Genomic DNA, 27,091 nt, shown 5'->3' with positions numbered 1-27,091 from the left:
AACACCTGAAACATGGAAAGTATTCATGGATACAGCTGAATCGATCCCATAACAAGGACATGCTGCTGTGGCTGGCTCAACTGTACTGAGGCCGTTTAAGAGCAGCTGATAAAAACCCTCCATGAATAGGTAATCAAACCTGCAGTGAGCTGCCATTATAATGTAATTAAATGAATTTTGAGAGAGCGCCGTGTGTTGCCCAGACCGAAAAAAAAAAGCATGTGGGAGCATGTGTTAGCTTCAACAGACTGTGATGAAATTCTCTGAAATTATTAGACAATTTACAATAGACCTTACTTACAACACAATGTTTTATTTTTCATTATTTTCTGTTAATCTCCTTAACAAGGTCACACTGGGCGTCGGCCTCTGTCAGCTGTATAGGGTGAGATGTGGGGGGCACCCTCCACAAGTCGCCAGTCCATCACAGGAAACATATAGAGAGACACTTTATCAGACTTGTAGTACTCAACACCAATCTTCTTTTTTTTTTACGTTGTCATGGTCTTGGTCTTGCCCTGGTCTTGGTCTAGGATTCTTTCTCTGGCACAGTCTGGGGTCAACATCCCAAGGCCTGCAATAAACAAGCATGCAGCTGCATCGCCAAGCACTATTGTTTTATGAACCAGTCAATGACATTGATCCACTGCACATTTGCCACGTGACACATCTGTGTCAACATTTCTGCTGATGGGCGAGACAGTTTTCATTTAGACAATGTGACACCGTAGACAGGACTGTCACTCTACATCCGCAATGAGGCAGACAGCGGCAGGCTTACACACTGACTCCCAGCAAAAACTAAGGCCCCCAGCCATGCTAACATCACACATACGTGATACAGCGTGCCACACAGTAGCACACATCAAGTGAGAGAATCTTCCTGTTGGATTTCAATCGAGCCATAACAGTACGTGCAGTAATATCCAATATGCAACTGCCACACCGTGTTGATCTGTGAAAACATTTACATGAACACTGTCTCTGAGTTGATGATCCTGCAGCTGAAATTAACTTACACACACACTGGTGCTTAAACACACACTGCATGGTTACAATCAACGTTTAAATGGTTAGAATAAGAGAATGAAATTTGGCACAAAGCATGATTTTAGTAAAACAAACAAACTATAAAATTACAGAAATAAGTGTCACGTGTGCAGCTTGACAGTGATTTTGGAAACAACTGAGAACTGTATGAGCAGTATCGTGTTGCAGGGGGAGATGGAAACATGACTGTTAAATAAAGGTCAAATGAGTTCAGATTATGGATCAGAGGAAGTGGGACAGGCAGATCTGTCCGTGGTGCTGAAAGTGGAATCCACGCTGATCGATGATGGAGGATCAGGTTGCAGACTCGCCCGCTCCTCTGAAAGACTGAGGCTGGTTCTGAATATGGTGCCTCATAACAGAGTGCTTTCTAACCCTTCACCTCTCACATGGGGTAAAAGCGAAGAGCCGTGACTGTAAATGCGTTCAGTGTCTGCGCGGGTCTCTGTGACGGGATTAAAACTGTGAGACGACGTTAGACCCGGATCCTCTCCCCCAGATGCACGTCGCCCTCGGCTGTGGACCGGAATTGCACCCTCGTCATCCAACTGCATTCGTCTTTAAGATGATGTAAGAGGGAACTTGATGGGACGTTTCTCTGTCTCTCTCCTCTCGTACTGCTCGGAGGGACATTATCTGGAACCATCACCCGGTCCAGTCGCTCGGTGCGCGCTGAGGTCCGGGTTGGAGATGTGCGCGTAATTCGGAGAATAAAATCCCAGGGCGACTTTTCTGAGAGGAATGTCGTTCTCTCCTCCAAGAGAAACGTGAAGGGAAGGCGATTGACAACTTGACTGGAACATTTTTTTTTAGTTTATTTATGATCGAGCCTTTTACATAGAAATAGATTTTGGGGTCTTCGGCGGAGCGTATCGATGCTTGAAATATGACGCGCTCGCTGCTTATGACCATCGATTCTTGCACATTTACGCACGGATCTTCTGTGGACACACCTCGGAATCACTGCTACCAGCGGGGCTTGTGGATGGATCGGAACCATGCAGCTGCACGCGACTGAAGCCTGAAGACAACGAGACTCTTTTTTTTTTTGGTTCGGACAAAATGGCACTAAGTGAGAATTGCAAAACGCAACCATCCAAAGAACAGAACCCTCCATCGGATGTTCTCGAGCTGAACGTGGGCGGTCAGGTGTACTACACCCGTCACGCAACTTTGGCGAGCTTCCCCAATTCTCTTCTTGGAAAACTGTTCTCTAATAAGAAAGGGTCTTCTAACGACTTGTCGCGGGACCTAAGAGGACGTTATTTTATCGACAGAGATGGTTTCCTGTTTCGATACGTGCTGGATTATCTGCGAGACAAACAAGTCGTGCTCCCCGACCACTTCCCGGAGAGAGGGCGGCTGCAAAGAGAGGCTGAGTACTTCCAGCTGCCGGAGCTGGTCAAACTTTTGTCCTCCGAGGACTCCAAAGTGTGTCCAGACGACTTGTACTACAGTGATTTGGACGATGTGTCGCAGGGCAGTGAGCAAAGATTCTACCCTCCTTACTCCTTAGACAGGCGGTATGGATACATAACGGTCGCAGTCAGGAGCGTGTGCGCCGCTGGAGGGAGAGAGAGTGACGCCAAAGCCAAAAAGTTACCCAGAATTTTCATCAGCAGCCGAATCGGTTTAGCTCAAGAGGTGTTCGGAGATGCCCTGAACGAGAACAGGGACTCCGACAGGCCCCCGGATCGATACACCTGCAGATTTTACCTCAAGTTCAAGCAGCTGGAAAGGGCTTTTGACATGTTGTCGGAGAGCGGCTTCCACATGGTGGCCTGCAACTCCTCCCTGACTGCGCCCCCCACCGCCCATTACGCAGACGACAAGTTCTGGTCCAATAACGCGCATTACATCTTCTACCGTGAGTGATTGTACCCTACTTAACTTAAGTTCCATTTTCACTGATCAGCTGTAACATTATCACTTGCTAAGTACCTCTTGTGGTGAGGGGTGTTTTCTCTCTGCAGTGGCCAGTAGCTTGAAAAGAACCTGGTCAAGCTTGCAGATTAAACGCTGACTCCTGGAGTCATGTGAACATTTCAAATGAACCACTGAGATAGTTTGTCAAATGCAGTTTTCTGTGTTGGGGCAGGGCCAGCAGGGGCACGGCCCCTCCACACTGACAGCATGTGACGCATTACTGAGTGCTCAGATTGTAACGTGATAAACACGATCACATTGACACAGACACTGTGGGCAAAGACCACAACCCAACACACACAGTCTGGTCGACAAACTTAAAACCTTGTGGCCGTGTTATAAATGAACAGTCACAGTGCTTAGGTTCATTTATATACAGAGGCTACAAGGCAATTAATAACAATTAAAGTCCTTTTAAATAGTCGCCCTGCTTGTTTAATTTTCCGCTGCTCTAATTTGCATGTTGCCATAGCACTCGGTTTGCTGGCCTCACAGGGGTGAAACTAAATTTCATGACATATCGCAAAGAAAAATGCATATTTTCTTGCTCTTAAATGGCTACAGGCAGTTTCATTGGAGGTCCAGCAGCGGTGTCTCTGAGGGTTGGATGTATTCTCTGAATCTGTACGTTCCTTTGTGGCCGAAACATGCAATTTAGATGGAGCGTAAGATATAAAAACACTTCCTACAGGGACGAACAACGCTCCACTCTAAGTACACGTGTGTCATGCTTTCAAAAAAACATGACCAACTGTTTGGACTCTGCCAGCCCATGAATAATATAACGTCAGTGGGCAGCGAAACATCCCAGCCTCGGTGCGGCTGTGTCTGGAGTCAGTTGTGCAGGAAGTTGGGCAATCAGAAAATGCCATAACAAACGCGGTCCCGTTCTGGGAGAAGCTGGAGCATATGGCCAATTAAACTGTTCTTGTTTCATTATTCCGGAGAATCTCATCAAACGCTGACACGAAATGATCCAGTTGTGGGTTGCAAATGAGGGAGGTGTGTTTTCCTAATGATCTGCTTATGATGCTGTGCACTAGTGATGATCAGCTGGGACATTATGACCACGTGCAGGTGGTTAATACTTGATTTTCGCTGTCCGTGTTTGCACGTAAGGATCTATTGAAGGAAGTCAAGGCCATATGATCCCCGGAATACATAGAGGAAAGGTTGGGATTGGTTGTTCATGGACAGCAGAGCATGTGTGTGTCGACCCCAATTGCATGAATAGCCTTTACAAACTGAATGAATGAAAGAGGTATACTGATGGTCATAATGTTTTTGCTGATCAGTGTATGATGAGCATTCTTGCTTTAGCTTTCAAACCACTCGACGTATCCTTTCTCCTAGTGCCATTATGTTAGATTTAGATAGGCCTAGATAATTCCTGGGGGCGGTTCACTCTTCTCTCTTTCCTGCCCGCAGCGCTCTGCTGAACTAAGTCAAAAGCAAAAAAAAACCTTGGTCAGTTGACTTATTTGGCTACAGAAAACTGAAGTGGACAAAAGAACTTGGCAAGCCAGGAGAGTGGACTGAGATCCCGGGAGAATGCTTTTCAATAACCCAGAGAGGACGGACTCAGATGGGTTGTTGTTTTTTTTTTTCTTTTAGATTCTAACACTTGATGGTAAGTTTACTTTGTCTTATGCTGGACATAATTAGAACAAAGCTCTGACTACATTGTGGATGGATGTAACTATGGAGATTAGAGAAACTATAGAGGTGCTAGTGTGAGCTCAAAACAGCAAACCAAGAATCTTGTGTAGTAAACAAGGCTTCATGTTGTCAGAGATATTTAGCAGAGAACTATGAGCTCGTCCCATGAGGCTTTCATCCTTGACCTCGTGCCAGAGTGTCCAGTCCAGATGAGTCCTGACCAGAGCATACAGAGACACATTTTAATTCCTCATTTATTTAGGAAGAAATTACTGCCACTTCTTAAGAAAGAAATGTGTGTGTCTATATGACTAATGCAGTTTTGTATTCGATATGCAGTTGGGTCTTGGTCTTGGTCTTGGTCATAACTACAACACTAGAGCCTCTGACTGAATCTGATCCCCATCCGTTCCTCACCTCCTTTCTACCAGTAATAGAACCAACCCTCTTCACCACTTGGACCAACCTTCATGGCCCTTTCCCAGCATGTCTCTCTTTAAACTACATGCAGGTCAGTGTTGAACAAACAAATAGAAGTGCTGATCATGCCGAAGTTAAATGGCGTCATATAACTTTAAGATGTGTTGTCAGTTTGGCATCTCCAGAAAGTCCATCACTCTATCAAGAAAGTCAGCGATCTGTGGCAGATGGTGCAGCGAGAGCGAGAGCAGGTGGCCACTTTTGATTTGTTCTGCTGCCATTGTCTCATAATCGTTGAGTGGACGTATGATTTAACAATTCAGCTGACGCTGTGTGGAGGAGGGATCGTAGTTAAGCCCAGTCCTTATCTTGAGCTTTGTATTAGAGGGAAGAGTTTATTGATTCTACTGGCGTTCCTTTAACCCAAATGTTCTCCAGACAAGATTGTCGGAGCTCCACATTTTTTGAGGTGGAGCAGGCTAAGAAGAGAGAGAGAGAGGTGATGAGTAATAAATGACAGCGATAAGAGTTAGAGACATTTCAAAGAGCTGACAGTACGAGGTGCGCGAGCAGATGGGGCTGAGAATGACTGAGGCGGAGAAGACAGTAAAAATTGCATGAGACTTGGCCAATGGGTGGAAGGAAGTCAGGCAGAAAGGAGAGGCACCAAAAAGGAAAAGATTAACGTCTGTATCAAAGAGAAAAAGTTGAGTGGGTCCACAGGAAGATGAGGGTGACACGGGATGGGTCTTCATTAAAGGAGAGCAGGCAAGGTGAGAGAGGAAACACACAGTGAGCGTTAGTCAAGATGATGGATGGACACATCAAATGCAGACAAGCGTGCGAGTCCTTGCTTCGCAGCAGCACAGTGGCTCGCATCCACTTTCAAAGCTGCAACCTGATTCTGAATGTGGGACAGTGGCTGGCCCAGGGCAGGCCGTCCTGAACTCAGACACCTTCGTGGTACTATTTTTTTCTTTTTCTGTTGAGCTCTATGGTCCTGTCTTAAAACAAACAAAAAAGCAACATGCTCAGAGAAGGTCTTCCAGCCGCCACTTCCATTACATCATGCCTGAGCTTGTTAAATGCATTTCCGAAAGCATTTGCTGACTTTTACGCAGGGACTCCAGTTTCACAACCGCCTGCAGCAGATATTCATCATTTCGCTGTGCCGTATCTGGATCGAACAATAACTCATCTGAATTAACAGTCAAGGCGCTTGTCCCCAGTTTACATGCTTCTCTCTCCTGGTGTTGAGTGTAAGCTGTTATCCCCCCCCCCCCAACAGGCCGACAAAGTCTACACAAATGACTCGCTGTTCAACACAACATCTGTCATGATCACAGCATTGATAAATAATTCTTATTTAACAACGCTCGACACAGTTGGAAGAACTGCTGGCCTGGGGATACGTATGATGCACTTTATTTAAAGATGTTTCTAGCATGTCCTACCAGTTGGACGTCCTCAGCCGGACCCATGATGCACTGCTTGTTGTCCCCTATAAGTCTGGGCTTCTTTACTTCAGCTGCTGCCCCCATGATCCAACCCTTAACCAAAGCTAAAGAAAATGCTGTTGTTGCCACATATATCTCATGTGAAGGTGGTCTACATCACTCCAGCACAGGGGGGAGTTTTTAGTCACTGTGGTAAGTTGTCTTGCTGGACTTGAAGCACTTTGTCCAGCTGCAGTGCCATTAAAACTCACTGATGCCCCAATGTGCTCCTACTCTTCCCCTCCACTCTTAGAATCAGATTGTGAAGTGGGGATGTCTTTGCTCAGACAGTTGCCCCTCAACCCAAATTCATAGCAGAGGGGAGTGGATGGATGTTTAGGTTTCAGGTCGGTCTTTGCTCAGATTCAGAGATACATCACCAACACCAGAAGTGGAGCAGCTTCTTCCCAATGAAAGGACTGCTTTTACCTGGGATCACATTAGTGAGGGCTTGAGTCTAGGAATGTCTCTGACCTGGCAAAGGTCCAAAATTTCAAGATGAGGAATGCATGAATCATAAGAAGTGGGCGGCAGATGATGAGTTCTTGTGTTGTTGTCTCAGCTGTGCCACTACGCATCCTGACAGTCACTCTCCACACTGAAGTGAATGCAAGTGAAGTGCTGGTGCAAAGTTGATGCAGTGCTGAAGCCAAGCATTGTGGGCATGTGCTTTGCTTGTGCTGGCGAATGTGAGTTAAGACGAATTCAGTTTAAGATTAATTCAAATGAATTGAATACAATTATTTTTCTCCAAAGCTTCTTGAGCAAGTTGTCCGTCTGTTGCACACAACAGACAGAGACCTGAGTGCCCTTTAGGAAACAAGTGATATTTCAAAATATTGCCCATTTATCATGAACGGCATCATGAAAAAACGATCTTCTTTTTCAGGACGTTCTTCGTCTTTCTTCTCTGTGACACAGTTCTGACCATCGACTTGCGATTTAAGACTATATCAGTCTAGGCGCTTATGATCGCTGTGTGCAGTGGCAACAGTAAATTTGTTGTGAAAGACAGCCTGGTCGTCGCAGATGGCGTTTGTGACCAGTCCCCTTTCTGATTATTCTCTCTGGGGAGAGAGTGCTGGGTAATTAAAACACAATCTGGGCTCTGCTGCTGAAACATGGACAAACATGGAAACATTTGTTTAAAATACTTAAATAAGGTGTTTCAAAACCACCATAATAGTTGCACAACCCCAAACATTTGTTCCAATCCCACACCAGGTGGCAGGCTGACAAGTATGACTGAGAGATGGCAGAGTTGCCAGGCGTGCTGGGATCATATATCGGCACTGTCTTTTTTGGGCTGAGGAAGAGATAATACTAGGTTCTAATGTCCCCTGAACAATGACCACGAGATGGCAGGTCGGCAGAGGAATCAATTGTCTGAGCGTAATGGACGGCGAGATGAGGGCCGCTCAGAACTCCCTGAGAGCGCACTCAGATATCGGCTCTGCTCACCGGTGACTGATGATGGCCTCCGGAATAACTCGTACATGTCTGTGAGGGCGTCTCTACTGCTGCCATTTCCTCACAACCAGCGCACTACATCAGCTCAAGTGGACAACCTGCCGCGCATTATTGAACATTTAAGGGAACAATCTGCAGTTTAAAGTTTCCTGCAGGACCTTTTAACTTTCATCAGCAGTTGGATCACCCTGTGAGACGACTTCACCAGGATCTCGCATAAACATGTGAGTTTCCTGATGGCTCTCTGGTTAGCAGATGGCTCTAAATGGGTTAGAGCATTCTTGTATGCGTCCTGAGATGAACTTGTCACCTGATCTAGTTGTCCTCCACCTCTCGCCCCAAGTAGCTGAGATCAGCTCCAGCCCTCCATATATGTATCGGTATCAGAAACATGAGACTTCATAGCTAGTTATGTGCTCACCCCTCAACCTTTGTTTTGGTTTTATCTATCAGTTGTGAGTCAAATCCTGTCTTAATTCAGACCAGACATGCAATGGACACAGATCATTTTTAGTTGGTTGAGATGGCGATGTTGAAGGGCAGCAAGGGCAGAGGCTGTGAAGCAGTTAGGATAGCATGGGAAGATGAGAACGCTAAGCCTGCAAAAACCCCTGATACCAGACAAAAAGTGCGGTGGAGTACAGGCATGTGAATCAGGTTCCTGACAGAAATTGTATGACTCATTGATGAAGTTTTAGCTAGAGTTTATTGACTGACAGTCAATTGAGCACCGCCTCTTTCTTATTTCGACCGGCCGTGCCGCTGCAGTTTCAGAGACAGCGAAGCTGTTTTCACTGACTGACTGCAAACACTGTAATGAAGCCTCCAGAGAGGCTAAATGGATACTCAGAAGTTGTACGTCTGATATTCAGGACAGAGCTGTGAGGTTTTCAGGAGACGGCCTGCAATGGAAAGAGCACAAAAGTAGATTCTTGTATAGATAACCTGGAGGGGAAAAAACAGCATGTTTTGTCAGGCCTCAGACACACGTCAGTCAAGCAGTTATGCCAAGTAGAATTTAAGCGACAGTTGCTAACTAGATGAATCTCCTTCTCATTGTCATCTTTTAAATGTATTATCCATTGCAAAGTTGTGTGTGTAAAGTGAGTGCCAGACTGGTTTCTCCGACTGCTGACGGTCTTTGGTTTGCCATGAGTTGCTGTCTCCACTTGGACTTCCAGAAACTTGGCTCTCATCTGAGGCTTTGGGTGCCTGAGCTCATCTCTATTTTCAAGATCCACACTGTAAAAGAAAGCAAGTTTTGCCCCTATGTATAGCTGACAGTCGTTTTATGGGCGCATCAGTAGAATTTTCGCCGGCAATTACGTGTGCCTGTGTTTTAGTCCACGTTTATTTACCAGTAATGGGCTTCCCTTTCAACTAAATGTAAAAAAGCAAAGTGTGTCTCACTTTTTTGGTTATACGTTACTCCACGTTGCTCAAGGAAGCTAGAGTTGTAAAGCTGGAACTGTTCTGTGTCTCCAGCCAAACTTGACGCCAACATTTAAGAGCAAGACAGAGTAATGTCCAAAAATGTGGGCTGGTACAACATGAGTCAGCCTCTTGCTGTGAAGCCACCGATATACAGAGGATTCAAAAATGGCATCTTGACTTAGGTTTATGTCTTGACACCCACTTGCACAATAGTATTTACAACAATAACAAAAGCTACAGTCGTGGATGATTGAGACATCTTTAGAAAGTGAGGCTCTCTATGCGCCGCTGATACAGACGTCTGCTTTGCTTGTTCATCCGCCTCGCAGGAAGACACTCAGCTGCTGTGACCCTCCGACTCCGGGAGGGTGCCACACAATTCAGTCTCTTACCATCAGCTGCAGAAGTTGTCAAGCTCTATACATGAAGCAGGGTATTCAGGGAAAAGAGGCGCGCGCACATAGTCCTTTTCTCAAACAAGCACTTCAAAACCTGGCACACCTCCTCTCACACTCAGCTTTTTCTTATCACTGCTGAGGCCTGTTGAAGCATGTTGTCGCTGCGTGAAAGTGATTAGCGGTGACAAATGTATTCAAATGAATACAGGTATAAATGATATTACAACTGCTGCCGGTACAAGCTCTTGGCCGGAGACAAAGTGCTGAGGTGATACTTTTCTAGCAAATCTTGGTCAAATGGATTTCCCCTTTCCCTGAGAGGACGGTCACTGGCTTTGCAAGTCAAGCCGTTTTTCTGCTGCAAGGACACGCTGGCCTAATTTGCAAGCTAACAAGCATGTAAACTCCAGTTCTCCTAAGGCAGCGGCTGAAAAATGTGTCTGGATATTTGAGCAGAAGAATGTGAGAGTCTTAGTAATGTCTTAATGCTTCATTATGAAAAACTCCCCTGCCAGCTCCATGGATGTAAGAACCAACCAAGAGAATTTGTTGACCCATTTGAACAGGATGCTGACCGAACATAGCACCCAAATTGCTTAAAGGAATCTTGTCGCGGCCTTAAACTGAATCAATGTGGAGTAAACTTGTACACACCATACATCTCTTCCTGGATGGTTAGAAAGACCAGATGGTTCAGTTGCTTCAGCAAGCCATCACTATTATAAATATTATTTAAATAGTTTTTTTCTTCAGTATTTGAGTTTCGCATCTTCGAAATACCTTTTCATCCCCTCTGGAACAAGTCTTGTTCATATGTTACAGGATGGACAGATGGGATGTGGTAGTGATCGAGCAACATCCCTGATACAAATGACATGTTTGGACTGTATTTTCAGACATGGCAGTAGAGAGTGTTCCTCCCTCAGGAGAAGCAAGAGAAGATCCGCGAGTAGACTTGACGCGTTCAGCTGGGTGGTGGACCCATGACTTGCAGGATGGATGTCCTTAGCTTGCCTCAGTTATCCACCAGAGGAGGTGTTTGCTGTGGAAAAAAATGTCGGGATTATTGGCTGAAATTAAATACATGTTGAAATTGTTGATGTTCCGATATTTTAAAATGCTGAGCCCAAACAGTTTTTGTGTAAAAATGGTCTTGGCCAAAATGGTGCCAGCCTCAGATACTGTCCTCTGTACTTGGAAGGGCAATAATGAGTGAAGCTTGTTTAATGTAGCAAGTGGGAGGAGTGTTATCTGGTCACATTTATGTATGTTTCCATATGCAGGGGCAGATGCCTAACTTCAATACCCGGAATAAAATCTCTCCAGCAGCTTTGATAAGCAGCAGTAAAGGCCATGATGGTCGGTTTATTTGCGGCGCTATAGTGCAGCACAGTCTTCCTTTCAAGTTGATTTATTTTTCTCGACACTTAACTTCCAGCATGTAATTCTGAACCACTCTCAGATTTCAGAGTCCAGCCCGCAGCAGCTCGGCTGCTAAAGGAAGGACCGTCAGATGACTCAGTTTGAAAGCAAAGCTAAAACACAAACATGCTAATATCTGGCAGGAAAGTCAGTGACATTTATATTTGTGACCATCTCACCACTCTGCCTCCAGAAAATGTTCTACTTTTTAGAAATAATTTAGCAGAGAGTCCATGAATTTAATGGACTTGAAAGCTTGCTGGCAAATATTTGAGCAACAATGTCAGAGAAGTTTGAGATTTGCCTTCATGTCTGACCATCTGTTAGCTACGTCCATTTTATGTGCTTACTCGCTGGACTGAAGGCAAAATCCTCTCTTGGCAAAATGATCTCTGAGCTCCAAAGAGCCGAGAAAGATGGAAAGATGGCGAGAGCGTATCGCACATCATTTGTTCTAACAAGTCGAAGAATGACTGATCGCAGGCAACACAGCCTGTTGTTTCCTGTCTGGACTGACAAGCAGACATCATCGCCCAACAACATGTCGCCTCAACCATGACACACCATTTGTGTCACATTACACTCTTTGTTAATGAGTGTTTTGTTGGAGGTTGACACATCGCTCCAAAAGAAGTGATATAACAGAACGCAGATTTTGTAAATAGAGATCTGTCCTGACCAAATGATACTAAAGAACAGATTGCAAAACAAAAAAATGGGTAAAAGATTGGTATCAGCAATGCAAAAAGACTGATAGAATAAGTGATTTAAAGGTGTCCTCACACATGAACACTATTTGGCCATTGGCCAAAAGTTGCTTCATTGAAGTGGGTTTTGGTTCTGGGTACCGCCATTTCTCAAATACCTGAGGTCAGGCTGCCTCACAGGGACTGAAGACCTTGAAATCCGATGTAGTGTGTTGATCTGAGGGACTGTTTGTTCCAGTTATGTCAATAGGGACCAGCTCTGGGCCATTTGCAGCCTTAAAATAGTCTTATCTGCAAAGAGTAAACGTGTGAACTACCTTTCTGTCTGATGCTGTATATGACCTGCCAGAGTTGGTCTGGACCATAGACACAGGATCCCTGGGTTCCTGAAAGTATCTCTGTATTACAGTAAACATTCTTTGTGTCTCCTCTGGATTTTTCTTTCTTCCTCAGGTCAGTTGACTCTCAATTCACCACAGTTGTACGAGTGTGGTAGGCTGCAGCATCTCTGCACCAGGTCAGGGGACTTAAGTCGGTTCATGAAAACACCCAGCTTTTTAAGTAAATCTTCAACTTCCCGCTGAAGTCAACCACCTATTCCAGCCCGTAAAATTACTAGTCAGAATGCTAGTGACTTTTGCTTTCACTTGGGAGGCTTTTTACTCTGTAGGGATGTGGTGGCTGGGTGCTAGTGGTGGAGCTGTGGCTGTGTCTGGAGCCTTGGACAGAGTCTTAGGAACACGTGCACCCTCGGCCGACTCAAAGATCGTGACCAATAGCCCATGTCGATGGTCTACATTCCACTCACTTGTAGTGCTTAAAGTTTCATGCAGCTACAGGTGAGTTTTCTGAACGGCTTGCGCCCCTCCACCCCACAGCGACCATAGAAACAACACGCCGCTCCTCTCCCTCTTGGTCCTTGTCACAAGAGCGCCTGCATCCATTTGCCTGGTGCAGCTCGTCTGCAGGATCCGGCTATATTTCCCCTCTGCGGGGGGAAATTGCTGCGCTGATTGGCCTCTTTGCTCATGGATTAGCTATTAAAAAGCTGTTAGTGACTCTCTCACTATCAGCTCAGTGCAATCATGGCGGCAGAGATAAGGTCATCATTACAGTGTGCACGGAGAGGTTCAAACCCCCCTTGAACTCCACTCAGTATGTATCGGCGCTTGCACTGGAAGGAGGTAATGGACAAATGATTACTCCCTCAGAGATATTATTGTTATTGACTCTGTATCTGAAAGAAGCCATTAAGATGTTTAAGGGGAATGTGCATTAGTGTGTTTCTCGAAGCAGCCGATTGTTTGTTGGAAGAGCAGCATACCTGAAGAGACGCATGTGATATGTCACGGTTATTTCGAGATAAAAGAAATCAACGCCGTTTCTTGTCTCCAGTTGAAACGGCTTCACAGGCCAGCAGGCAGTGCGGAACACTATTTATAGTTATTAGCAGTGTTGCACAATTAGTGTAGGAGTGTGTGTCTCTGTGTGTGAAACAACAAAAGATAGAGAAGTGGTGAATATCACTGATGTAGCGGTCTGGACATCTCATCTCTCCGCTGAGCAGGAATCATACTCGCGTCTGCTACTGTGTGGCCTCCAGATAGAATGAAAGCAACTTCTTTGGCTTGTTTACTGAGGCCAAATGAAAAAGCAAAATCACCCACTTTCACACAAGGCATCTTCCTTCTTTTAAGAGCCATGCCGTGATGTAACTCTAAATGGAATCTGAGGATGGATGGTTGACAAGTAGGTTGCCAAAAGTAGGGGTTTTTGGTCGTGTTGTTGAGGTCGAGTCGATGACCAAGACTATGACATGAAGGGGCGAGATAGAGAGAAGACTGGAGCAAACTGAATACAGTACACAGAAGCACTAGTCTGTTTGTTAGGTCATAAGTGCATTTATTTTGTACTATAAGAAATGCTATTGAAACACTCCTCCTTTTTGGGGCACCAAGACTCCAATCTAGTAAAAATCTGACTGAAAGGTTTTCATTTCTAACATGATGTAAACTCAAGTGTTCAAGCATACACACACAGGGGTAACAAAGCTAATGACTGTTTGCATTTAGAGCTAGCTATGTCATATGGTATGTGGATGGATTCATTAAAAGAGTGTGCATACAGCATTACCAGCACTTAGACGGTAAATGGGTGGCAGTTTTTCAAAATAGATGAGCTTAAGTGGTTGCATTTCACACGTTTGTGATTAAAAGTCAGTTGCCTATAAAGCAGTCGATACAGAGCCCAAGACCTTGAAAATGTGGTCTTTTGTTTTTGAGTTCAAAACACTGGCTTTTGATCGCATGGACCGCAAGAATCTCAATCAATAACACTCTGCGATTGGATGATAGTAGTCTATGATGCGGCAATAAATATGGCTGGTCACGATGCTGCGTTGAAGGTCAACTGATTCAAACCAAAGTCATTCATGTTGTGTGAAAATGTTTTAACAGTCCAATCACAGATCTGGCCTCTGGGCCTCAATTAAGCAACGGAGCCATGCATTCTCTGACTTTCTGGAATCTAAATTGAAGTTGTGTGTGTCCAAATATTTGATTCAAAGTCTGTTTTGTGTCATCAGGTGGACCGTCTCGTTGGTCCTCCTCCCACTGCGACTGCTGTTGCAAGAGCCACAAGAGTGAACGCGAGGGAGAGAGCGGCACATCCTTCAACGAGCTCTCCACTTCCTGTTCCGAGACCCAGTCCGAAGCCAGTTCGCCGCAGGGGACGGTGATCTGTGGCCCCGTGTCCCGCCGCGCCAACGTTCACACTCTAGACCGCCCCGTACCCAAAGGACCAGGTCACATGCTTCAGCAGGCGGAGATGCGTCGCAAGACTGACATGCTCCGAGTGAGGACCTTCGGAGTCCGAGACCGAGACGCTGCCAAGAGAAAAGCCAACAAAGAGAAGATGACACCAGAGCAAGAGCTGGAGAAATGCATCCAGGACTTTCGTCGCATTAGAATTCCGGATCACTTTCCCGAACGGAAGTACATGTGGCAGTCAGAGCTTCTTCGAAAGTATCGCCTCTAAATGAAAAGAATTCGATGATAAACTGCAACTCACAGACTGTACTAGAATAAACAAATACTCCGAATGGAAGCATGAAAATGAAGCACACACAGAACCAGGCAGTGTGTATTGTACAGTAAGCACAGTGGACCACCTTGTATCAAGCACATGTATAAATCAGGTTACTACTCTTGAGGCCTACAACACAAACCTGTTGTCACTGCAGAACGTTGGAAGGTAGAAATGCTGATGCGAAGCAACAAAGTAACCTCAGGGGCGACATTCTGATAGCCATCAATCTGCCACATTTGTGTGTGAACAACTGCACAATAGCTGTCTTTCAATGGATGTAGCCATGATGGTGCTGTGAGTTAGCGATGAATATCACTCTACTCCACGAACAACACATTTACTTGTAGTGAGCTTTCATAATGGCACTGCATGTCATGTCATTTCAACCGTCGCATATTTATGCAATATCAAACCAATCTCGAGTACACTCTTCAGTGTGATGGGTTCCGTGGTGTGGTACGAGTAAGACACTGCCTAGATATGAGAAACCTGCAATTGTGAAACCTTTTGTCTGATGTCATGTCATATGTCGGTGAGATCATGTTCTGTAGGTAGAGTATGTAATGCCAATGGATATTTGACGAATCCTTGATTGTAAGTGTGCAAAAAACTCAATAAATGGGCTAAAAGTGGTTCATGTGAGGCCGTTGTTTATGGAGTGTAAATCTAAATAGCGAATTTGCTTGTTTTTCCTGAAATTCTTTGACTTTAGTTTCGTTCTTTTTTCACAGACTTGGATGAAATGTGTAAAAACGTATAGAAGGTTTGCATTTAAATTTCTTTGGCCAATGGACGAGATATGACACGTGAGTGCACGTCGTGAATGAGCAAACTTACTGCTCGATCTACTGCTCGATCGCAAAGATAGTGGTAATCCAACCCATGGCATTTTAAAAAACGAAATTTAATAATATAAGACACATCAGACCAATGGACTTATAGGTGTTCTATTTACATTAAAGTATTCAATGCCCTGTTTTGACTGTGTGTATCCTGCTTTTCTTGTGTTCCCGGAGCTCCGCCTCCACAGCCGGTCTCAGCAGCAGCAGAGTCTCGGCTGCCAAATTGTAGCTTCTTTGTCTGAACCTGCCGCACAGTCACAAAGAAAAACAAACAAGTAGAATAAACTTCCCTATTATATTTACAAATAACACTAGTGCTCACAAGAACTCGTGCTTTAAACACGCACAATGTTTCCCTATGGCCTGTAAATGGTCATCACATCCCTACCGTCCTAATGTTTTTCGCGTTGCCAACTTAAATGACTGAGTTACTGGTCAAATCCTCCTGAAAAAAAATAATCCAATTTCATGAGGTTGCATGGATTGAATGTTTAAGCCAGGCTAAGAGGAAGGATCATCTCAGTAATTCTGTCCATACATCAGCCAAACCTATAATCCCTCATTCTCTTTGATAAGTAACTGTGAAGAGTATTTTGTGAAGTTAAAAGTGATAAGACCAACAACAATATATCTGGTGCGTTGTCTTTAGTATTACAGCTATTATTATTACTACATCTAAACCGCTGTATGTGCACATAAATATCTACACATTTGATGGCAACAGTGAAGTAACTAGCTACACAGTCAAAGTTATTCATCTGGCGGCTCCCAAGAAACATGCGTGCCCCAATTCCTGGGTCAAATCCAGATTAAGAATATACACTGGCTGGAAAACAAAAGCACTTCTCCTCTTTGAATAACACCAAACAATTTGGTTGTAATATAAGTAGTGAAATGAATCCTTCCTTGTTGACATTTTTCTGTCTCTTATCATCCTAAGAGGATTTGGAAATGATAGCTGCACATCTCCAGCACTCATACATTGCACTATTTTTAGCAAACTGCAGTATCGCCACAGTGCATCCATAAGGAGCGAGGCTTAGGGACCCAAGTGCTGCAACCCCGACACCAGCGCATGTGATGATAGATGAAGAATGGCTCGCTCTCCTTGGAGACAGTGTCCTCCAAAACAAGTTCAAAGAATGAAGTGCTTTGTTAGGGCTCTGTAACGCTGACCAGACGAGAGCGACACTTAGAGCGAGTAAGCTCTTTAACTTCGCCCAGGAAAGTGCACATCACTGTGTGGACCTAGTTTTCTTTTGAAAGTTTAAATCTGCTTCATCCAGCTTTTTGTGACGAATTCTTCACAACTCACGAGCATGAAACAAAGTAGTTTATCAAAGGCAAAGCTTTTTGACTTCACGTCTACAGCTAATTGGAGAGAGAAGCCAGGATATACTTTCTTTAAAACACTAAAGCAGGAACCGCTTTGTAGTCGGAGAAAATCCTTTCAAACACTTGGTTGTTCTTAGAAGTATAATGGTGATCTAAATGGGATAGGTGAATTGCTAGTACATACACACTTATCTCAAACACCAAACTGCTTTCCAGTGTCTCTTTCTTGCCTAACATGAGTGTTGGAGGTCACAAACTCTTCAGGCAAATGAGCAACATCTGGGGGCGGAGTAAAGGAGGTGAATTGGTTGGGATATAAAAAATCGACTACACCACACTATGAAATCCATATTCTAATACAGTATACTATATTCACTATATATCCTATATTCTACAGTATACAGTACAATATACTTATACTTCAAATACACCACCCCTTTCTCTCTTCTTCAACTCTGCTCAATTACACAAACCCAATATATCTATTGTGCACTTTTAGAATCAGCTCATCCACATAATACTGCTGCGTTATATCTACGTATACCAGCGTTTTTTAGCCAGTGTGCCATGAGAGACTGTCACTGACCTGCAACTTGAGATTGTGATAAAATTAAAACGGTTATTTAAAATCAAAAATAAATCATTATACAGTTTTGCCATATTGTCCAGCCCATTCCGGGGACGTTTTTAAACAAATACATCTTCTGGAACTAACGTGCATGCATGAGTGTCAATTGCTAAATATTTTCACAAATGAATAGGGATTTATCTACAGGACTTTCAACAAAGCACAATTGTGGTTCAGCTCAGATTCCTATGGTGGTGTGCCTTGGGATTTTTCACTGAACTAAGCGTGTTGTGGCCTAAAATAGGTTGAAAAACACTGATCTATACTATGTGATATATATATACATGTGTCATGGCTGTCTAAGCACCAAATTCTTCAAGTGAATGTACGTTACCAGACTGAATGTCTTCACTTACATGATGCTCTAGTGCTTTATTTTCTCTGTCACATTGGATTGCTATAAGAACATGGACACCGCAGATGTTTACACATAATTATTTACTCTGAAATGCTGGTTGAATGAGCCAAAGGGGGAATAACACAACACAATAATTTCATTTCACCATGAACCAAGATCACTGAATAGAATCAGAGCATGAAATGTCAGTTTGCTAACCTATAGTTGTCTTTCAAAGACAGATCCGATCCGGCTGACATTTTAACCCGAATCTCACAGGTCAATAGTCAGATCGCTGCATTACGACAACTCACCATATAGACGAAAACCCGTGATGAAGAAGGAACGCTCAGGATTTAACTACCTTGAGCTGAGAGAGGAAATTGCTAAAGGTCACAATGTTATTTTCATTAGAGAAATAAAAACATTTATACTACAACAACTACTACAACTACTACTACAACAAGTAAAACTTCTACCACATATAATACTACTACTACTACTACTACTACTACTACTACTACTACTACTACTAATAATAATAATAATAATAATAATAATAATAATAATAATAATTCAAACATCATTTGGCAAAGTCCCATGCAGAGTATGGGTAGTAGCAGTCGTCCACAGAAGGGGCTTCCCAGATTCAAAGCATGAGTTTTCCAGTTCCCCCTCACCTGCCTGGCTGGCATGGATCATTCCAGGCTGTCGCCCCCCCTATTTCCCGGCAGATCAATCGTCTCAGATCCTGCCCTGCATCCACAGTCAAGCCTTTCAGACTCTGTTCAATAGTCAACATGGTCTTCTGAGATGCAAAGCAACATTAAATCCTCAATCAAAATAGCGTCACGGCCCGCCACTAACTGCCCTCAATTATCTGGCAGGGTTTCCTGCAGCCTCTGCATTTCCCCCAACGCCTTTTCTCCAGCAAGAGACGAGTCTGACAGCATGATTACAGCCCTGGTAATAGCAAATTACCGAGAAGACTGTGTGGGGATGGACCTGCTTATCAGATACTAGGCAACCAGAAAAGACTGTTATTCACACATGGAATAATGGAGGTAAAAGCAGGAAACTGGATTTCACATGCTCTGTACAGAATTAGGAATGAGACTGCCGACAAAAGACAAGAATACTCTTTTGTCCCCATATAAAGAGGCAGCAGTATTGAGGAGTAGAAAGATTAAATCTACCTCCCTGTCTGCCCATCCAGAGATCTATCCTTCTTTCCATCCCCTCGCCAAATCCACAACATCCATGAATCTTCAAAGATCCTGCTGAGAGGGTCCACTCCTGGTTGTTCTCCTATACTATACTTCCCACTGTGCAAATCATTAATGGTGTTCTGGTTTTTCAACATCAGACACCTAGTCCCTGACTTGTGTCTTGGTTGCTTGGATAGTCCATGGATGGCCCAACGCATTCTCACCAGAATCTGTGATGTTCCTGATGGTCGTCCTACTGTGCAGTCCATGTATCCCTAGTAGACTCAAGGCAGCACATTCCCACTCCTAATATGGAACATTTTCAAGAGACCTTTTGCGTCGAAGAGTGACATTATTCTCTATTCTGACACCGCAGTGTAAAAGAAAGACAGGGTTAATGCTTGGATGGGGTTGTGCTGTCACTTGGGATATATAGCACCTCATCACGTGCCTCATTGACAGTGACTACTTGTTGGGACCATGAGTGAAGTCCTAACTTCAACCCCTCCTTTTGAGCGTCACGTTCAACATTTGACTCCATGGAAACGCCATTCTGTCAACATTCAGCTGACTTCAGTGTCGACAATGGACGCAGTCTAAACTTGACGTTCGAGGATATGTGAGGCCTTAGGAGAGAGAATGAGTTGTTGAAAGCCACCAAAGACGACTGGCCAACGAGGCCCCTGCACCTTGAATGGGCTGCGTCGGGTCTTCCTGCATTACTTAACCGGCTTGCTTTCATTTGAATGGCTCCTCTCTTCCCAGGGCACAGTCAATTCCAGCAGGACCCCTGACTCTTTGTTTCCTATGGGTGGTAACTGCAGCACAGTCAGGAATTTGAGCTGCTTCGTCTCTTTCTGAGGTCACGTGTCCTTGCTTGGGCTTGCTTGTTGTCGTGGCTTCTCCCCAGCTTTGACAAAGTGGATGAAATGCCTTGGAGAGATGATGGTATCTGCCACCGCCTTCAGTGGTCATGGTGGCAGCGATAGCGTCCCTCTCCCAGGGCCCTCAGACAGCAGCTCAGAATGTGCTCCAGTGATCCGCTCTTCTGGAGGAGTCAGCACCATTCCTTAGCAGGACTTACACAGTCCACTGTTGCATGATCTGGAAAACAAACACAGTGGTCATGATGGATCCTCCTCTGCTGCACCCTGAGCGCCAAGGCTGATGAGAGAGATCCACTCTGCTACAACATGATCTTATGTTAACGTTGAACTCTCCCACTCATCTCACTTACCATGAGATTATACCACATTAATTCAGAAAATCTATTTTTCATGAGGACCTCATTTATTAAAGACCAGCCATTATCTTGTTTTTCACCAAAGAAAGTCAAGCATTACTCAAGTGTCTTCTGTTTAAACCTATTCAGGAAATGAAAAAGTGAATCACGCTTTATGCTCTGATTATACTAAAACCTACATTGCTCCCTCTCTGTGAGCCTTTGGGGACGTAGTTAGTGCAACTGGAACCAATTTACTGCCTCCAAGTACATTTAGGGTCTTACTCCGGCCTGATTCTGCCAAGTCCAATGTGTGGAAATAGCATTGGAAGACATTACAAATGAACCCTGGAGAGAAAAATGACAAAATCCCGATGAATGTCATCATCCTTCAACCCCCACACAATATTGTAGGCGATACTCGGCACAGTGAGAGTCTCTGCTGGTGTGTGGAGCGAGCGAAAAAGTGCTGCAGCACACACAAGTACAGACACTTGACATGAGTAAGAATGAGAGTATGTTTGCTTGAAAAGTCTCATATCATCGCTGCTCTTTTTGTCCCCCAGATGTTTTGTCATCTTGATTTCGCAGGATTGATCACAGAAAGATGTTTTTGTCTGTGCAAAGAACATGATTTGAAAATATCACTGTCAATCTTTTCTCATGGACTCAACATTTCGGGCACCTTGCTCAGAGTTCTGACACAAAACAAGGCCATTATAAACATGTTTCAGAGGGGCTAGACCAGGGACAGCTGAAAAAACGAATTTTAATACTAGTTTTCTACTTCAATAGAAAAATGTTTCAGCCAATATTCCGTTTTTCAATTCCTATATTAGTTTTTTCAGCCATGAGATTTTAACATATAATAATTTGCACCCACCAAGTGTAAGTTGACTCTTCCTGAATAACCTTCATTGTCACCATCTTTCTTTGCAATCCTTGCCTCTGTAATTTTTGCAGCGGTGCGTCGGAAAGCAAGCATGCGCAGGATAGTGACAAGTGTCAGTCAATCGTTTGGCAGGTCTTTACTCCACTCAGCCGACTGTCTCTCTTCGGCGCCAGCTTTCCTCTCTTCCCCTGCTGTGCAGGCGCCAGGGCAGCAGCGCAGACACACTCATTCATCCTCTCCGACTCTCACTGTCAGCGTTATACTTGGTTATAGTGAACAACTCCACACATTCTTGGATATTCCTGTGAATCCCAGTGGGACCGGCCCAGTGTTCTACCCCAGAGAAACAGTTGTGGATGCAGGTGCAAAGCTCCTAATGAGGCAAGACATCCAGAGGTTCCGACAGGAGTGCTGGAGCAGGGAATTTTCAAATCCGTGATCACCCGAAAAGCCGCTGTTGGCTGAGGAAACTCTGTAGCTGTGAGGCCAGCCTCCTGTCTTGTTATGAGGTCAGTGAAGTGAACTTGACGCTCCGCAGCTCCTGTGCAGGTGTACTTTAAGCTCCTTTTAGAACACACTTCCTCTCTGCAGCTGTTGGATTTACCACACAGCCAAAGTGTCTTGTTCCTGTCGTTTTCTCCCTCATTACCTTATCCCTCTCTCAAGGACTGCTTTGGAGAATATAGAGGCTCAATTAAGCTGTTCAGACCGGAAATCCCCGCGCTCATAAATCACCTCCCAGGGCTACTCATCAGCAGCGCCACACCACACGGTAGCGGGCGATCACTGGACTGTGCTGGGGAGCAGGGCAGCAGCGATGATAAATCAAGGTAAGCCGGCATGAAAAAACTGGGGGACACTGACTGTCGTCAAGCAGTGATACAGCACGGTGAAATATGTAAACTGTTGATGTTAAAGGTGAATCGACAAGGACTCACTAACTTTATGCTGTGTTTTGCAGTTAAGGAAATGGATTTATTGCTTCCTCAAGTTTCTGAATTCTCCACGCCTTGAAGGACAAGGACTCCTGATGGACAATAAATACCATACATTAAAATATATTTTGATCAACAGGTTTAGTGATGATACTGCATTTGGTTGGATGATGCTGCTCTCCTTGGTTTCTCATGTTCTCATTTCTTCCATAACTCTTGCACAAACATTGTTTTGGAGGCAATGTGGGGGTCAGAGAGCAGTAAGGGTCATACATTTCCTTGCCCACCTATCCAAACACATCACCAGTTGTCTTAAGCCTGATTCCCATTACGAATCAGAAACTTTCACTTACTGTGTGCTACTTTAAGTAATGGGAACAAATGCACTTCAAAATTTTTCAAAAAGTTTTTTTTTTTTTTTCTGATCACCTTTGCTTTTCCATGGTTCCTCAGAGTGACCATAGGAACAATTTACCAACTCAATTTTAGAATATAATGTCAGCAATCTCTCTGTTCATTATTAGCTGAGTAACTCCAAAACGTATTTCACAAATTGCTCTTTCCACCCAACTGCACCTGCTCTTATTCAAGTCATATACAGTCTGTCAGCCACCATGCATGATTTATGAGCCAAAAGGCTTGTTTGGTGATGATTGTATGAGCATAGCATAAGATTTACTGATCAGCTGCAAAGATGACACATTTATCTTCTTAAGACTAGACATCCACAGATGATACTTTGTCTTTTTTAAACGATGACCAATTCAACACATTTTGGGGCATTGCCTTGTAGTGACAAAACACTGGGCACATTTTCATGGCAATAAAGTCAACAAACAACTTCTGCAGCAAACCCAACGCAAAAAAAGAACAAAAACAAAGGAAGAAAAACACAGACATGTGATAGGTGAATAGATTAATAGCATTTTCATCTGAATGTTATTTCTCTTATCTGCCTGTTGCATTTAAACTTAAAGTGTGAAAACACTCCGGAATTGTTTGTGTTGTTATTTTAGCTGAAAATACTGTATGTTATGAGTACGAGTTTTGATGACACGTGGTGGAGTTCAGAGATACTTGACCTAAAACAAGCTTCCATCCTGATGGAGTTTTGTCCACACGTCGCACGTGGTGTACGACTAGGGAGCTTGTTGTGTCGGTGAAACCGTGTTTTTGGTGAAGTTGTATTGAATATTTCATATTATAAGGAGACTGAATAATATATCGAATTACGTCATAAGATACTTGACATTTCTTTTATTTTCATTATTTTACTTGTGTGCTAAATCTCCTTTTTTAAATGGATATACAACTTTGAAAACTGTTTATTGTAGAGCTCAAGGTGCGTGGGAAGCGTCGACTGAGTTTTATTTCTCTTCTTTCCCTGTTGAAATACAGACGCTCTGAGAGGTTGTAGCCCCCCCAAATTGTCTACATGGCGAACCCAAGACGAGTAGAGCTGGCACTCAACACGTTTTTTTTTGTTTGTTTTTGATATGAAGTGGTGAAAGTGGACATCCAAGAGCAAGTGAAGCGAATGAATGCAGTTTACTCAAACATGGGCAACAACCTTATGTGGTACCGCTTGAAGGAGAAAAACCCTTGTGTCTTCTGCCTTATGAGCCGGTGAGGGTGGTGAAGGCAGACAATTTACATTTTGACAATACTTACTGAGAGAAGCATGTTAAATTCAGCCTCCCAGTTAAAAAAGAGCCAAACAAGAACTAATAGTGAGACTGGCGGCTTAGTCTCATGTTCATTCCCAGGTGCCGTTCGCCTCTGTTTGACCAGGAACTTGTGTTAGAGTGTCAGTCCCTTGCTAAACTGCACCTTGACATTAGCATTTGAATATCACTGCGTTATGTGTCAGTCATTTTATTTAAACAGCTGCAGGAGATGATTTCTTAATATGAATTTTCAAGCTGTGTTTATGCAGTTTATTTTTCTTTCAAGCCTACTAACAAGGGCCAGAGGGAGAACCTCAGCTGACGAATGCTTCCCATCGAAATTACTACACGGACCCTGGGGTACCCGAGGGGGTTCAGGTTTAATGAAAACAAACACTATGGTAGTTTACATGCAGAATGTCCCTTTTAAAATTCAAGTGCTGCTGTACATCATCATGCTGGGATGGTGAACGGCCAGTCTCACATTTCCTTGAGTCTAATCTGGTGTGTTTCCAGTGGTAATCTCTTGTCTTTCAAGGATGGAGGAGGGGATGGATGTTTGTTTTTCATCTGCACTCATTATGACGCTCTTACATAAGAAAGTGTTGGCTTATCTTCACCTTTGCTGCAGATCTACGACATGGATGAAAGGTTAACTATTCTGCAGTAGAAAGGCGTGAATGATGCATTTTCAAAAACTCTCATGTCGCCAAGGGAATTTCTCAATAATCCCTGTTGAGATTAAATGTGGCTCACAGATGGCTGGGATGTTTTATCCACATCAGCTGACCCGCTACCATCCCTGAGATTATCAACAGTGCACTTGTACACTATTGGCTTAGAACGGACGCTTTTTTTTTTAAGATCATCGTTTTGGTTAAAATTATTTGTCACACTGGGACGAGGTCCTGGTGAATGCTGTGGGAAAGTGCAAGGAGGCAAATCCAGCAGTCCGCAGCCCTGACACCACCACTAGACCAAAAAATGGCTTCGGCTTTAAACACACTACAGATGAATGTACTCTTGTTTTCCAAAATGGCCTCTATCTGTTTGAAACAATATTTAATACTATAATGTTTAAAACAATATCTGATCTTAACATTTGATGTGGGGATTTCCAAGTAAGAAATTGGCCATATCCAGGCTACAAATGACTCAAAATTAATTGAATAGAGTAAGGTGAGCATTATGTTTGTCGTGACACTTCAATAAACAACGTAGATCATTTTAAATAAATTCGGAGATATTTTTGAGCACTTCAGAAATTGTCATCAGCTGTGATGATTGACAGCCTGAAAGATGAAGTTCTGGTGGCGCCTTCATGGATGATGATATTTAGTTTAAAAGACACATAAAGTGAATATTATGTCTGGTATAAGGAGCACATTTTGACCAGGTTTAGATTACACTGTTGTGTAGACTCCAGATGTCCGCACTAGGAAGTAATGGGATTCACTTCACCCCATTTTCATTCATCAAGTTGTTTTAAAGGTTAATAGCGTGTAATAACAAAGGGTTTGTTGCCGGAACAGAAAAAAAAGGCCAGATGCTTTCCCTCCATAGCCCTGAATGTGTTGGAGCCCCGCGCTCATTAATCTCTATTGGCCCATGTCACCGCTCAGAAACAAAGGCCAGATTACTCTGATCCTTGGCTTCGGACTCTCATTTAGCCACGTACTTTCAGCCATTATTCAGCCATCATTCACCCACCAAACAAATGATATTTACCACAAAGGCCAAGGTGGCTGAGCCTGGACGTGGAGGGACCTCGGCGAGGAGAGCGTATAAGCAGAGATAGGGAAAAGACGAGGGACAGAAATCACGGTCTGAAACTTATGCCAGCGCTTTCAGTCGGTCTGGAAGAATCTGGCCATCATCTGTCATCTGAGAACATGACAAATGGCTGAAATGAGCCAGAGAGGGATTTGACACAGATGTCTGACATCACCATCTAATCCCTCCCTGCCTTGACTGAATGGTCACCATGGCAACAAATTCAAAAATAATCCCAAGGACCCGAGAAGTCCCGGGTGATTGGGACTGATTCCTTTTGTGGTGCTGAATCACAGCCGGCTGCTGCGCGGAAAATGACGCTCCTAAATAGCAGAGCTATTAATGACTTCACAAAGTGGTGGCGCAGTCTATCGAGGTCTGATCAAGAGTGTGTGTTCGCCCAACAAGCCTCTTACACGGCTTAGTCTTGAAAGCAACACGCATCTAATCTGCTTGACTCTCTTTGGGTCTCTGTGCCATTTGTATCACCTCTTTTTACGCAGTGAAATATCAACATCTGGAGGCTTTTTTAATCTAAAAGCAGGACAGCCGAAAGTTTAAAGGCTGACTGTGTGGGATTGTGTGCGCGCGTGATAAATGAATTCACGCTTTGGGTGACAGTTGGAGGCAGAGCTCGGTCTGCTGTGTGATTAACTTTAGATAAAGTAGACAACAAAACCTGGCTGAACCCGGATCACACCTCCTGGCGGAGAACAACATAAATGCAAGCTCAATTGAAGAGAATTAAAGTACCTGATCACATGCAATGTCCAACATAAGGTACGTGGGCCAACAAAGTCCCACCATGTGAGTTTGTGTCTTCTGCCAGAGCTTACAAGGAAAAAGGAAATGGTTATGCAACTTAGTCACACTCTCATGTTGCAATTGTATCTGTGTTTTTGCCATTGTAATACAGTGTCTTATCGTTGTGTTTATCTTTTTTGTGATTGTGACCCAGCTTTTGGGTGGTTATTATGATTTTGTTTGAGTTGTTGTGATTCCTTGTTTTGTATTTTGGTTGTTCACGATGGTGATTCCATTTCATTTTCATGATCGTTTTTTGTGAGTGGCTACGCTCTTCTACTGTGATAGGCATTTCAGGGCCACAGCATAAAGGTGTCTCACCTACTTTTCATTTCCAAAAATCCAATTCTGACGTTCATTCAACCTTGTCCTCAATCAC

General features: G+C 43.9%; 1 protein-coding gene across 2 annotated transcripts; it reads left to right on the top strand.

Annotated features, from left to right (window-relative positions):
• The first annotated feature begins 1,507 nt into the window (after nt 1-1,507).
• On the top strand, nt 1,508-15,957 carry LOC128767505 (BTB/POZ domain-containing protein KCTD16-like). 2 transcript variants are annotated; one of them, XR_008416121.1, is made up of 2 exons: nt 1,508-4,606; nt 14,567-14,706. XR_008416121.1 is itself a non-coding variant. In XM_053879602.1 (2 exons), the coding sequence occupies exons 1-2, from the start codon at nt 2,113-2,115 to the stop codon at nt 15,016-15,018; spliced, it is 1,257 nt and encodes a 418-aa protein (XP_053735577.1). In that variant the 5' UTR covers nt 1,508-2,112; the 3' UTR covers nt 15,019-15,957. The 2 variants fall into 2 exon arrangements, 1 of the variants encoding a protein (XP_053735577.1); XM_053879602.1 differs by having other exon boundaries at nt 1,508-2,917; nt 14,567-15,957.
• Nucleotides 15,958-27,091: the final 11,134 nt, after the last annotated feature.

Source organism: Synchiropus splendidus, chromosome 11 (assembly GCF_027744825.2).
Source record: "Synchiropus splendidus isolate RoL2022-P1 chromosome 11, RoL_Sspl_1.0, whole genome shotgun sequence".
Taxonomy (NCBI): domain Eukaryota; kingdom Metazoa; phylum Chordata; class Actinopteri; order Syngnathiformes; family Callionymidae; genus Synchiropus; species Synchiropus splendidus.
Note: the sequence above shows the minus strand (reverse complement) of the source record. Positions and strands in the feature narration are given on the sequence as shown.